The sequence below is a fragment of the Sitophilus oryzae genome, unplaced genomic scaffold (assembly GCF_002938485.1).
Source record: "Sitophilus oryzae breed Bouriz unplaced genomic scaffold, Soryzae_2.0 scaffold_1178_pilon_pilon, whole genome shotgun sequence".
NCBI lineage: Eukaryota > Metazoa > Arthropoda > Insecta > Coleoptera > Curculionidae > Sitophilus > Sitophilus oryzae.
In genome coordinates, this window is record NW_022145813.1 from 1,333,462 (window position 1) to 1,347,220 (window position 13,759).

The 13,759-nt window shown below is 32.0% G+C and overlaps 1 protein-coding gene across 2 annotated transcripts in view; it reads left to right on the forward strand.

Moving 5' to 3' along the window:
* LOC115890806 (zinc transporter 1) overlaps window positions 1–13,759 on the forward strand; it is a 97,825-nt gene that overhangs the window by 63,652 nt on the left and 20,414 nt on the right. For both annotated transcript variants that reach the window (XM_030911158.1, XM_030911164.1), the window contains exons 4-5: window positions 8,839–9,098; window positions 11,716–11,975. In XM_030911158.1, coding sequence (XP_030767018.1) covers window positions 8,839–9,098; window positions 11,716–11,975 — 520 coding nt within the window. The remainder of the gene's footprint in view (window positions 1–8,838; window positions 9,099–11,715; window positions 11,976–13,759) is intronic.

A 13,759-nucleotide genomic window follows, 5' to 3' on the forward strand; every position in this document is an offset into this window, starting at 1 on the left:
CTCATCTTACAGCTCAAAGAAATTGTTTAAAAATGTAAGAAGTTCCAGTCAAAATTACAGTGGCAAATGGGAATAGTTTAGCTATTAAATGTGGTGGTGACACAGAACTCACGACATTAGTGAAAGATAAGCAACATTTAATTAAAGTGAATGATGTATTCTACGTACCGGACTTAATGACTAATTTATTGTCTGTGAGCCAGTTAATAAAGAATAATAACAGAGTTGTTTTTCACAAAACTGGGTGTAACATTTTTAATAGCAGAAACGAACTGGTAGCTACAGCTAGTTTAGTAGGAAATGTTTACAAGTTAGATATTGTGGAGCCACATACAAAACTAGTAGCAGGATTAGCAGTCCCAGGAGAAATTTGGCACAGGCGTTTTGGACATTTAAATTACAAGTACCTGAATTCTATGAAGAATGGCTTAGTTGAGGGTTTTGATTATACAGGAAGTTTATCACAAAGTGACTCAGGCATTTGCGAAATCTGTTGTCAAGGTAAGCAAATGAGACTACCGTTTAATCATAAGGGCAATAGAGCAAAATCTATTTTAGAAGTTATTCATGGGGACTTATGTGGTCCGATGGAAGTGACATCTATAGGGGGCTCAAGATTTTATGATATTAGAAGATGACTACTATACGAAATTTAAATTGTTTACATATTTTTCTTAAAAGTAAAGATGAAGCTTTTGAAAAATTCAAGGAGTTTAAAGAATATGTAGAAAATCAAAGGAATTGTTAGACAGATAAAAGTTTCGGTACTGATCAAGGGACAGAGTTTGATGGGAAGTTTTTTCAAGAGTATTATAAGAATCAAGGAATTTTGCATCAGCAAACAAATGCTTATACTCCGCAGCAAAATGGTATGAGTGAGCGGATGAATAGAACCATAGTGGAAAAAGCTCGTTGTTTGTTATATGACGCAGAACTTTGTGGATTCTGATTGGGCTAATGATTGTGATAGGAAATCATACACAGGATATGTATTTAAACTATGTGGTGGGTCTATTTCTTGGCAAAGTTGTAAACAAAGAACTGTTGCATTAAGCAGTACTGAGGCAGAATATATAGGTCTTAGCGAGGCTTCAAAAGAAGCAGTTTATTTGAAAATATTCTAGGTGAAATAATTGATTTTCACGATAGTGTTACAATATATAATGACAATCAGAGTGCACAAAAACTTGCTTTGAATCCATTGTTCCATAAGCGAACAAAACATATTGATGTACGCTATCATTTTATTAGAGAATGTATTACAAACGGAATGATAACAATCCATTACCAACAAACTGATGAAATGGTAGCAGATATATTAACGAAGGGTTTAGCTAGAATTAAGCATTCTTATTTTATTAAGAAACTGGGTTTTACCTCTTAACCATTTGAGATAGTGGGGGTGTTGTAAATATAATCTCAAAGGTTAGGAAAATAAGTGGCAACATTGTTTTATAACGTATATATTTGGCTTTGGTATAATAAAGGCAGTCGTTAGCTGATGCTCATGAGAGTACGTTCGTTTGTATTATTTTTCTCGCCAAATGTTTTCTAATACATTATAACAACAACGTACCTACTACAAAAAGTCAAAAGTTATATATTTTATATAAAATTATTATTTTGTAAATGTTAATAAAATTATAAATTTTGTAAATCTAATGTTAATAAATGTTACGTTTAAAAATAGAAGTTTTTTTTGACTAGTTTTTCAAAAAAAAGTCGTTATACTTTAAAACGGATAATACAGCAGGCTACGAAAGCAAGTTAAAACTAAGTGCTTTTTTGTCAACTAAAATGTATTAAATTATGTTATAATGCAATGGGTCTTTTAAATGATGTAAAAACATTTACATCATTGCATTTTTTGCAAATAGTATTATAGAAACAGATACCTATTTATACCGATATTCAGATATTGCTGTCAATAATGGAAATAAAAAAAATCAGTAGTACCAAATAAAAAGATAATTATTTTAAGGACAAATTAAGCCCTTTTAAAAAACACCAAATTTGTTAAAATCGGTCGTGCCAAAGAGTAATGTAATATTTTAATATTCCCGCCCCTTCCCATCACTTTATTTCTCTAATTATATGTAGTTAATAATTAAAGGTAATTATTGAGAAAACTGGAAATCGTCCGATTTTTACCAAAATTGGTATACACCCTATTTTGAGGTCGTAGATTACGAATCTGAACATTTTTCCTGGCGGTCTCTTACCGTTTTTCAGAAAAACGGAAAATAGTTTCAACATAGAATTTTACTTAATTTCTCATATTTTTAAGGTTTTTTAGCACATACTTTGTTAGGTATTCAATAAACAATGATGTTTTTGCTATTTTCTGTTACTTTTTTGACCAATTCTATGCATAATGGAGGAAAATTTGCAAAATAAATTTGTAAACAATCTGAAAATGTTGGGTTATGTGTTTCTGGCATTTAAAGCAACGTTGCCAATGATGAACGTAAATTTAGCGTGTTTTTTCGCTCATTCTGGGATTACCAAAGGCGGTTGCCTGAGGAACGGCTCCTTCCCATAACTGCTATTTTACCAACGAGATCTGACTATTTATAACCACGAAGTGGCACGAAAGAGTTTTGTTCGCATTGGTTACAACTTCTATGCGGAGGGTGTTAATATTTTTTTGTTATATTATATAAAAAAAGACTAACCCCTCCGCAAAGAAGTTGAAACCAGTGCAATCAAAACTCTTTCATGCAACTTCGTGCTTATAAATAGTATTTATATAACTTCTTTGCGAAGGGGGTTAATCTTTTTTTAATATAACATAAAAATATCAACCCCCTAAGCATAGAAGTTGAAAGCAATGTAATTAAAACTCTTCCGCGTAACTTTGTAGATACAGGTATATTTAACTATTGTCAAATCTCATAATAGGTAATTTATTTAAAATCCCTAATCACCCGAAAAAATTCAAATATTTGTCTCTCTCATTACATAGGAGAGAGAGAGAAGAATATATGAAATCTCAAACTTCCATCTGGTCCCAATTTTCTTTGTTATTTTGTTAAGAAAAGTGTTTTTCAGTAAAATTTTGGACATTTTTCAATCCTCAATCTAGTGTGGCTTTTAGATAAACTATGATATAATAAAAATATAGTGAAATTATTACTTTATAGGGCTGAAATAAAGAAAAATTCAATGTTGAAATTATTTTCCGTTTTTCTGAAAAACGGTAAGAGACCGCTGGTTGGTTAGGTTTGGTCAGATTCGTAATCTACGACCTCAAAATAGGGTGTATACCAATTTTGGTGAAAATAGGTCGATTTCAGTTTTCCCAATAATTACCCATTTATATAATATAAATTTCCATCATAAAATATAAACAATAGTAAAAAAAATCATAAAAATATACATAATAATTTTATGATTTGAAATATCCGACCTTAGTGCGGTCCTGGTTATATTACTACAGCGTTCCTGTTCACGTGCTTGCCTCATGTCTCTGTTTACGTTTGGTGCATCTTGAGGTTGAATTTACTATAGTTTGATATTTTGACACAATTTAGTTCTATTTGAGGAATAAAGAAATATCAGTTTGCCTATGAATTTGTTATGAATACTGTAGAAACTTGAATTGTCTTATAATATGCTTACAATATACATAAACCAAATAAACTTTTAGTTACTTAACAAAACTCACCCCCCTAACAACACTTAAACATAGGGGGGCTTAAACATAGGGTCATAAGGGGCCATTACTACCGCTTTTCCGTTCAATATATTCTAATAAGTTTGCGATCAGTTTTTTTTTCAACGGCAATTAAGCTATCTTGTACACTTAGCACTAAAAGAGGTGCTAAAAAGAACAATGTCTGCTAGTAAAAATGTTTAAGCTTAAAGTATCGCAACACAATTCATATAAACCAAAAACTCGTATTACAAAACAAATGTCTAAACGAATGACAATGTCAGGTAAATTCCAGTTAGTCAACCTGGCGCCGAATATGTCCATGGTTGGCAACAATGAATTTAAAAATTGCACCCTCGATTGCGTAACTAAAAGTTTAATTGGTATCGCTTATAGTGGATTTTATAAAAAAAGCTAATTTTGGATAGTAAACACTTCTCAAAACTGTTATTCTTTCATACGTTTGTCAAATAGAAACAAACTGTCTGAAAAGTTTTATGGTTGGTTCATACTTCCAGTTATTCTTACCCTTAATATTAACCTTAAGAACTTAATGAGGAAAATGCATGTTTTTAAATAATGGTTTTAAAAAATAGTTCATATAATTATAAATTGAACAAAAAAAAATCGTTGATATCGGTTAAGAAATGCCTCTAATATAAAATAATTAAATATTGTTAATTTAAAAGGCCGGGTAAACGCTCTCTACCGCGCCTTGCCGCTGTGACGTCACCCGCCGTTCTTCTGGTTGAGTGGAGCCAGACGCGTGTTTATTTTACACAGTTTGCTTTTAAAGGCTGTTGAATCCGAGTCAAATTTTTAGTTATTTGTGTTAATTAATACATAATTAGTAATTAGTGATATTTATAAATAGTAATGGATGAGCGAAAACAGAAAAAAATGGTCCAAGGCCATGAGAAGAGATGAAAAGAAAAACGTTAAATTATCCTCTATTTTTACGATTTATTGTTGTGAAGATCATTTACTAATAAATAATTAATAATTATTTATTAAGATCCTTAACTGCAAGTTTTAGAAGAAAACATTAAATAAAAAAGTTGCATGGTTTTTCATATACTCTCTTTTAAAATTAATTCTAGTTATACAGGGTGTCTCAAAAAAGGTGGTCCAGAAAATTGTAGGTATTTTCGTAAACATTTGAAGATAGGTATAGGATATTATACATGAAATATATCTAGAACATCTAGAAATTTCCGAAGAATCCAAAAATATATAGGGTGTTTCACTTAAAAAAGTAACTTAATTTTGGCGTTTGCTTATGGGACTAAAAAAACGTTTATGTACGTACATAAACGGAACACGTCTGGCTGCTGCTGGCCATCGCGCGTCGACGAGAACGGGGGGGACGTCAGACCAATAGAATATCGTTTCAATTCGCGAGGCGTCGTTTGCGTTATCCATAGTATTTTAATGGCCCGTTTTATAAAATTGTGGTACTGCTTTCAAGAAAAAAAGTTTTTTTTTGCATTTATACATATTTATTCTAATAAATTGAACAGTTTCTGGCGAAAAATAAAATATATGCATCTTCCTCATTATCAAAAATAAACATCAATCATTTCTAAACCAAAAAATAGATAATTTGTTAACATACCATTTTGTTCTAGATATTTTCTATGCTTTTCCTGTAATGAATTAATTCTCAAGACATTAATGATGTAATTCTAATGTTTAATAATAATAGACAACTATTAATTAGTAATTCTAATGTTTTAATAATACTTGACAACCATCTTTATTTAGGTGTTCATTGAATAGTCGCCAGTAACTTTGCGTAAACGCAATTATCTTCAAAACCTTTCCTTTTTTACGTAAAAAAATTTTAGTTTTTTATTTATTCCACTTGTTGAAATTACTGTATATACAAGGATTAAAAGTACAAACAATAGTACTATCTACCCTAATGTAAAGTACCCTTTTAGGACTATTACGAAATTTTACATTATCGCCATTTGCTTTGGCATTAATATATGTGTAAGAGTTTCAAATTTCAAGAAAAACGGTTTAGGGAAATTAAAATAACTTTGGTTGCACATATGTCGATAGGAACTTTTTGTTTTATTTTTACATGTAGAATCACCCACCGAAGTTAGATACACTATTTTTTGACCCCCTGTATACAGGAAGATTCGGGCTTCAAACAATCCTTATATTAGGTTTTTGGTTTGTGAATTTAATTTCAATTTTTTAACATAATATGGGGGCAACGCACATTTTGAAAATATTTTTGTCGACATGTGGGTGATTCCAATATATTTTCAAACCAAAGTTGTATATTTTTAAATGGAAACCTATATATTTTTTTAGCTCAGTGGATATGCCTCTATTTCTGGGTGCTACTTATTTCGGTCCAAAAAATCATAATATACTGTAGAGGGTGGGTCAAATTCGACGCTTTTAAATGGAAACACCCATTTTTATAGGAGATAGGCAAAAACTAATATCGGTGTCTGGAGCTCAATTTTTGTCAAAAACATGATGGTGAAAACCGCATATCGATAACTGTTACCGTTTCGGAGTTACGGGGTGTTTTTCAAAAATATGCATTTTTAACAAATCGCTGTAACTTTTTTGCTATGGAAAATTTTGTATTTTTATGAAAACATCTCCAGAGCACCTTTTTACTTAGAATGTAATAATTTAAGAATTATGAACAGAACATTTAATTTTTTATATGGGACACCCTGTATATTTTTAATTTATTGAAAAAAATTTAAAATTACCTTTCCAAAAATGTAACACACTTGAGATTTTGCTCGATTCCTCTTCGAGATATAGAGTATATAAACATTCGCCCGCTTTAAATAAGTAGGCTTTGAACGGCGCCGGCTGTAATGTAAAAAAATTCTAGCTGTGAGCATCAATTAAAACGAAAATAATATTTGCTATGAGAGATGCAGAATTTTATAACATTTTAAAATATAATTAACCAACATCAAGACATTTAAACTATATCTAATAACGATAAAAATAAATAGCAAACCAAGACATGAGATTTTGCTACAGGTGTTCGACAGATCAACCGTCTTCTGTTATGGACAGACGGTGCAGTTTTTGAACATTTCTCGCGGAATTCATTACTCAGTGGGGGTGAAAGATACCCTCCCATAACTGCTAAGTATTTCTAATTCTTGTCTAGATTATACGGAAGAATAAGGAACCTTTATTCTTCTGCAAATATATCCATATGATTAGATACATGGGCACTAAGTCAGGCGGCCTCGACGGCCAATGGGTGGGATCTTGATTAACTATTCAATTATTCTTGAAATTGGCTGCAAAAATTTGCTGATAACTGCAGCGTTCAAAGGCGGTGCGTCGTCCTGTTGGAAAAATGTTTTCGAGTTCCATTTTAAGGGCATTATCATCAATAAGGGGTCCAAAGCCTACTAGTTAAAAGTGGCGAACTTTTAAAGATTCAGTATTTCGAAGGAGATTATAACAAAATATCAAGTGTGCTATATTTTTGGAAAGGTAATTTTAAATTCTTTTCAGTTAATTAAAAATATAGAGGGTGTCCCAAATAAAAAATGAATTTTTCTGTTGATAACTCTTAAATTGTTAATTTTAAAAAAATTATACTTAAACCATTAAATTCTACGTAAAAATGTTTTCATAGAAATACAAAATTTTCCATAGGAAAAAAGTTACAGGGATTTGTTAAAAATGCACATTTTTGAAAAACACCCCGTAACTCCGAAACGGTAACGGATATTGATGTGCGGTTTTCACCATCATGTTTTTGATGAAAATTGAGCTCCAGACACCGATATTAGTTTTCGTCTATCTCCTATAGAAAAGGGTGTTTCCATTTAAAAGCGTCGAATTTGACCCACCCAGTACAGAGTGGTTTTTGAAATATAATCGTTTTTAAACGAAATTTACTGCTTATAATATAAAATAAAAAATACGCCTCTTAAAATACTAAATTCGAAGAATTAAAATTTTTTAACAGGTAGTACTGTATAATAGTGGCTTGGTTTGTGTGATATACAGGGCGAGTCTTAAATAAGTGCAAAATAACCGAGTTATTTTACTTTGAAAATTTCCAAGAAAATGATTTGTTGCTTAAATTTTGAGAACCACTGGATCTTTTCTAGGTATTCTCTCTTGTAAATTTAATCTACTATCTAGGTTGCCATATTATCAAGAAATTATGGTTTTTAACTAAAAATTTTAAAAAAAATCCAAAAGAAATTCTAAATTTTCATAATTTTTCTTTCGCGAAAAAAGCTCATAATCGTCTTTCTGGGATCGAAATATACTACCCCTAAAAATATTTGCACTTATTTAAGACTCACCCTGTATACAAGTCAAGTTAAAACTAAATGTTGTATTTTTCTCCACTATTTTAAATGGAACATCCTGTATTTTGTATCATTATTTAATCTTTTTGTTTTATTATGCACTTCCTATACCTAAATCGATTTTTAATGAGAAAATTGTTTTTTTGAAAATATAAGACAAGATCTGACTTTCGCTCTTTCAATGGTAGTGGCCTTTATATGTATATGTGAAAAAAAATATACAGGGTGGGTTTCCATTTAAAAAAACATATGTTTGTGTCATATGTCAAAAATGACAGGCTTTAGAAGAAATCGGAGAACACAAACTCATTAGGAATGTGATTATCTACAACTTTTATCTGAACACTTTTTGTCTAAAATAGATTATAATGGAATTAGGGACAATTTTTAAAATAGCCAAAATTTGTTTTTTTTCGAAATATCTAGTAAGCCATGAACTTCTTCGAAAATCTGAAAGGCGCATATTTATGACCCCACAAAACTGCAATTCTTTCCCCATTTAACTGACTCTCTATCTCCAGTAGTTTCCGAGATACACATAGAGAACACCCTAGGAAACTCACCCTGTATGTAAAAAAAATTAAATGAAATTCACAATATAGAGCTTTTTCGGAAGCCTGAATCACCCTCTACTAGTATCCTATAATCTTGGCTCTCTGTGTTGTTACAATTATTCAAATTATTATACGAAGTGCATTTAAATGTATTTAATAATAAATATCTTTAAAGAAATTTTGAGTATTAAAGAATACTATTAATTAATAAATTTGAAACGCATTTTTCAATGAACACCAAAACATAACCTCAATTCAATCGACTAACTAATAAACTTACAGCTCGTTTTTTTCATATTAGAACATGGGGCGTCGCACGGTCACTCGCACTCACCGGCGGCCGGCCTGTCGCACTCTCGCAATCGCCTCACCCAGCTCGCCCTCACCGACGATAACGAGAACGACGAGGCTTTTCCCTCGCCGCCACCTCCTCCGCCTCCCAAGGCCATATCGCACCACGGTCATTCGCACGGCGGCGCAGGTCAGATGAATATGCGCGGCGTGTTCCTGCACGTGCTCAGCGACGCTTTGGGATCCGTCATTGTGATCGTGTCCGCTTTAGTAAGTATTTGCTACTATTTGTAGGGATCTCTATTAAAAAATCTTATCTATCTTTTTTGAGCTATACAATATACGTATATACCAAACAGGCTATACTTTTTTAAGCTCAAACCATAGACTAATGTCATGTACTAGATATAGATTGAACACTGATATAAAACAAGTAGGTCCGTTGTTGAAAGCCACCTGGTGATCCGGAAGAAACTAATGGAGAGTTTTGGCATAACATAATTTTAGCGTTCCGTTACTTATTAACGCTAACTAAAACGGTAACGTTATTCAAGCGCAAAATTATTTCTTATAAAATATAAATTAATACATATAGGCTTTCTTACCACATTTTATGTTTTATTAGATCATTAGAAGTATAACATAGTCAAAACAAAAATAAATCTGTGAATACATACATTTTAAACACCAACAATAGAGCACATACCGACTATTTTTTTGATTTAAAAAATAAATTATAATATAGTAAAAATATTAGACTACTAATTAACTGTTACTAAAATATTATATTATTGTATTTCCAACTATGTACTTACTTATTTATGATTAATAATAATAATAGCTCCCGTATATAGCTTTAACGCCTTGGGAGTAGCAAGCTACAGCTTGCTATACTAGAGCCGTTCGGTATACAAGGAAGGTAATGTGGCTAGCACTACGCTTCAACCGCCTATTATTACCTCAGGATTGTGAATCCCAAGTAGTCATTTAAGGCTGAGTCGACCTAGGTACCCAAACTATTTTTATTTTAATAAAAATAGTCGGCTGATGAAATGCCGGGTGTGGGAATCGAACCCACACCTTGAGATTGGTAGACAAGAGCCTGTACCTCTACGCCACCGGGCACTTTTTTTTTATAATTAATTATTAATTTAATATTTATGATTAAACTATTATTTATTTGGTTCATAAATTTGTTATTTCTAAAATGTCCAAATGTCTTTAATAAACAAGTTTAGTATCTAACACGAAAATGATGATCTACTGTAAATATCAAAATGCACAAACTAATAAAAATACAAACTACAAATCACTGAACTTTCCGATAAATCAGGAATATCTTAATTAATAATTATTAAAAAACGATTTAAAAATAACTTCATGGATCACTAACATTTTGTCAACTAGATCACAACTAGACCATAGACGGTAGTCAAAATAGCTGCTGCCATGTGATCTTCATATATAAATTATTAGAAACCTGTATTTTAATGTTTATTGCGCCGTCTGGCGATGCGGAAGAAACTAAATTTGTAGGTCTATCAAATTACCATTGAGTGTCTAGGGCTTGGCTCAAACCAATGTTATTAAATAAAAAAAACTTGACTATGGTTTCATTCTAGCTTGGCCATGATGTCATATACAGGGTGTCCCAGGCCGAGCGTGCATTAGAAGTTTCTAGAGAACTACAATATCTAGATCGGAGATTTTGTGCGCATCATTGTTTCACAACGAGATTATCGTTAAAAAATATTTGCAATATGGCGGCACTTCCGAAAATACCGGAAGTTGGTAACAACTTTCTTATTTTAAATGGATACCCCTTATCTTATTTTTATTACATACTTAAATTCTCTGTAAACTTTTATGAATTTTGAAATTAAACACGGTTAGGCATTAGCCGATTTTTGAGAGAAAAAAATTGGACAAAAAAAACTGCCTGTCAAAAAAATGTATATAGCATAAACGTCAAATTTAGTGATTACTACAGCCACTGTGACATAAAGAGAAGACATGTGGCTGTCTATTTCAAAAATTAAATTTTTAGTGTCATATAATATTGGCCGTAGCTGTCATGGAATTTTAGCAATTAAAATTTTATCATAAATATTTTTTTTTTCAAATAGAAACCCACTTTTTATTTCATTAGCGAAAAGGCTCTTCAATTCGTTACTTTTTGATTATACCTAAAATAAATTATTCCTGTACCTAAAATAAATTGTTTTTAAGTTATTTAAGATTTAGTTTTAAAGCGTATATTTTTCTTGATTTTATCTAGCTTCCTTTGACATTAACTGTCAAATAATCGAACAATTTATTTCCGAAAACTAATTATTTGAATTTTGTATATTATAAATACTGCTGTTTCAAAATTTATAAAGTGAATTTATAAAAAATATATGTATCTCGCATTTTTGCGCTTTAGTGATATTGAATAGTTGATATTATTAATAATATACCGTATGATCGAAAAAACGGCGCATAGATGGCTTGGAAATGACGATCTATGACATACTGATTTTTCAACATTGTTTTACATCACTTGACGTTTAAAGTCATAAGCTACTGGTTAAAATCAAGAAAAATATACATTTTAAAACTAAATATTAACTAACTCAAAAACGATTTATTTTAAGTATAGGAACTTGTATAATCAAAAAGTAACAAATTGAAAAACATTTTTACTAGCGAAATAAAAAAGTGGGTTTCCGTTTGAAAAAAAAAATTATTTATGATGAAATCTTTTTAGATAGATGAGTTTTTTGGATATCCTCTGTCAGAATTGACCCTTTTCTAAACGAAGAAACTTTATTAAGCCATACTGTGTGTTTTGATTAATCACTATTATTAAACCGTATTAAAATTGGTGTATTTTATTTTTTTCTAGATATTTTGGTTGACAAATTGGAAATATAAATTCTACATCGATCCGGCTCTATCTCTGCTCCTGGTACTGTTGATTCTCCATTCCGTGTGGCCTTTGCTGCGCGACTCAGCTCTAATTCTACTCCAAACCGTGCCGACGCATATTCAAGTTGACGCGATTCAGCAGAGGTTACTGAAAAACGTCGACGGCGTATTGGCGGTCCACGAATTTCACGTGTGGCAATTGGCTGGTGACCGAATTATTGCTTCGGCGCATATAAGGTAAGGATTAGTGATGGGATAACTCGAACGAAAATTCGCTCGATTACTCGATTATTGAAATAACCGACATCGCTCGATTATGAACGAGCGGCGAACGCAAGCGATCCTATCGAGCGAATTTGCTACATACATTGCAGATTGGTAATATTTTATCAGTATTTTTGGTAAAACATCTTCATACAACAGATTGTTCTTTTGATTGGGACCGCATTGTTAATTTTAGGACTATACGACGTTATCTGTTACGTAACTGTGTGACAAAATTTTACCACCTTCATCGACAAGGCTTCGATGCATGATCAAGCGAAACTACTCGTCGCTTGTCGCTTGCCATTATCATCGAAAGAATATGCGATCTGCGCACGCAGCTTACTGCTTGGCGTTACGAGTACAAGGACAAGCGACGCGCGACGGCGATGGAGAAAAACCGTATATTTAAATACAAGCGAAATTCCACTCCAGTGATCGCTCTATTATTGAAATCGCTTGACACTCGAGTACTCGATTATTAAAATTCATCGGTTTTTCCCATCACTAGTAAGGATAGGACACACTGATATACAGGGTCGCTGATATGAATGGAAACGGTCGATTATTAGGTAAAATGTACGAGGTACCGCAAAAAGTTAAATATAAAAATTATACGGTTTTTAAATGTCTATTGGCTAATAATGCATTTAAGTATACAGGGTCGCTCGTAAAGTTCTGCACGCTTTTCTTCATTTAAAAAATTCATATTTACAATTTTTGTTTATTTTAATTTACAAAGTTTCGATTGAACTTGTTTCCATGGCTAACTAAGTGAAATTGTTTAAAAATTATAAGAATTGGCTATTACTCAGTAATTTTTCGAAGAAAACATATTATAGCTTATATAGCTGAAAAGCTTTAAAAATGGCGCTTTTTATTGGCCATGACAACTTGTTTTATTGGCCATGACAACTATGGTTTCCATTTAAAAAAAATATGTTTGTGTCATATGTCAAAAATGACAGGCTTTAGAGAAAAACGGAGGACACAGTCTCATTAAGGGTGTGATTATCTACAATTTTTAACTGAAAACTTTTTGTCTAAAATAGCTTATACTAGAATTAGGGATAATTTTTAAAATAGCCGAAATTTGTTTTTTTTTCGAAATATCTAGTAAGCCATGAACTTTTTCAAAAACCTGAAAGGCGCATATTTATGATCCCACAAAACTAGAATTCTTTCCTCATTTAACCGACTCTCTATCTCCAGTAGTTTCCGATATACCCATAGAGAACATCGTAGGAAACTCACCCTGTATATAGATGTATAAAATGAGATTGAATCAAGTCTGGAAATTACAAAATTTTCGTTTGACATTTCAAAATTTACATTTAAATTACCATTTTTGCTTAAAATTGGAAGAAGAATTGAAATGTACAATAATATACAGGGGGTTGCATTATTATAGTGGCCGGCCGTAGCTCCAGCGTTAGTGTGTCGAGCTGCGGAGCGGAAGGTACTGGGTTCGATCCCCAGCCAGTACGGTCGCTTTATTTATTTAAATAAAAATATTTATTTATCTAAATTGAGCGACCAACGAGCCGCCACCTCAAGGAAGGCAATGGCAAACCACCTTGAGTATATTTGCCTTATACAGCCTCTCAAATAGTGCCGTTCGGATTCGGCAATAAACTGTAGGTCCCGTGTACTTGTGAAACACTGATAACACACATCACAAGTACATGCGAGAGGTAGCCGACGCTCTATATAGAGTATGGCACTGTAAGAAGAAGAAGCATTAAAAAATAAAGTTT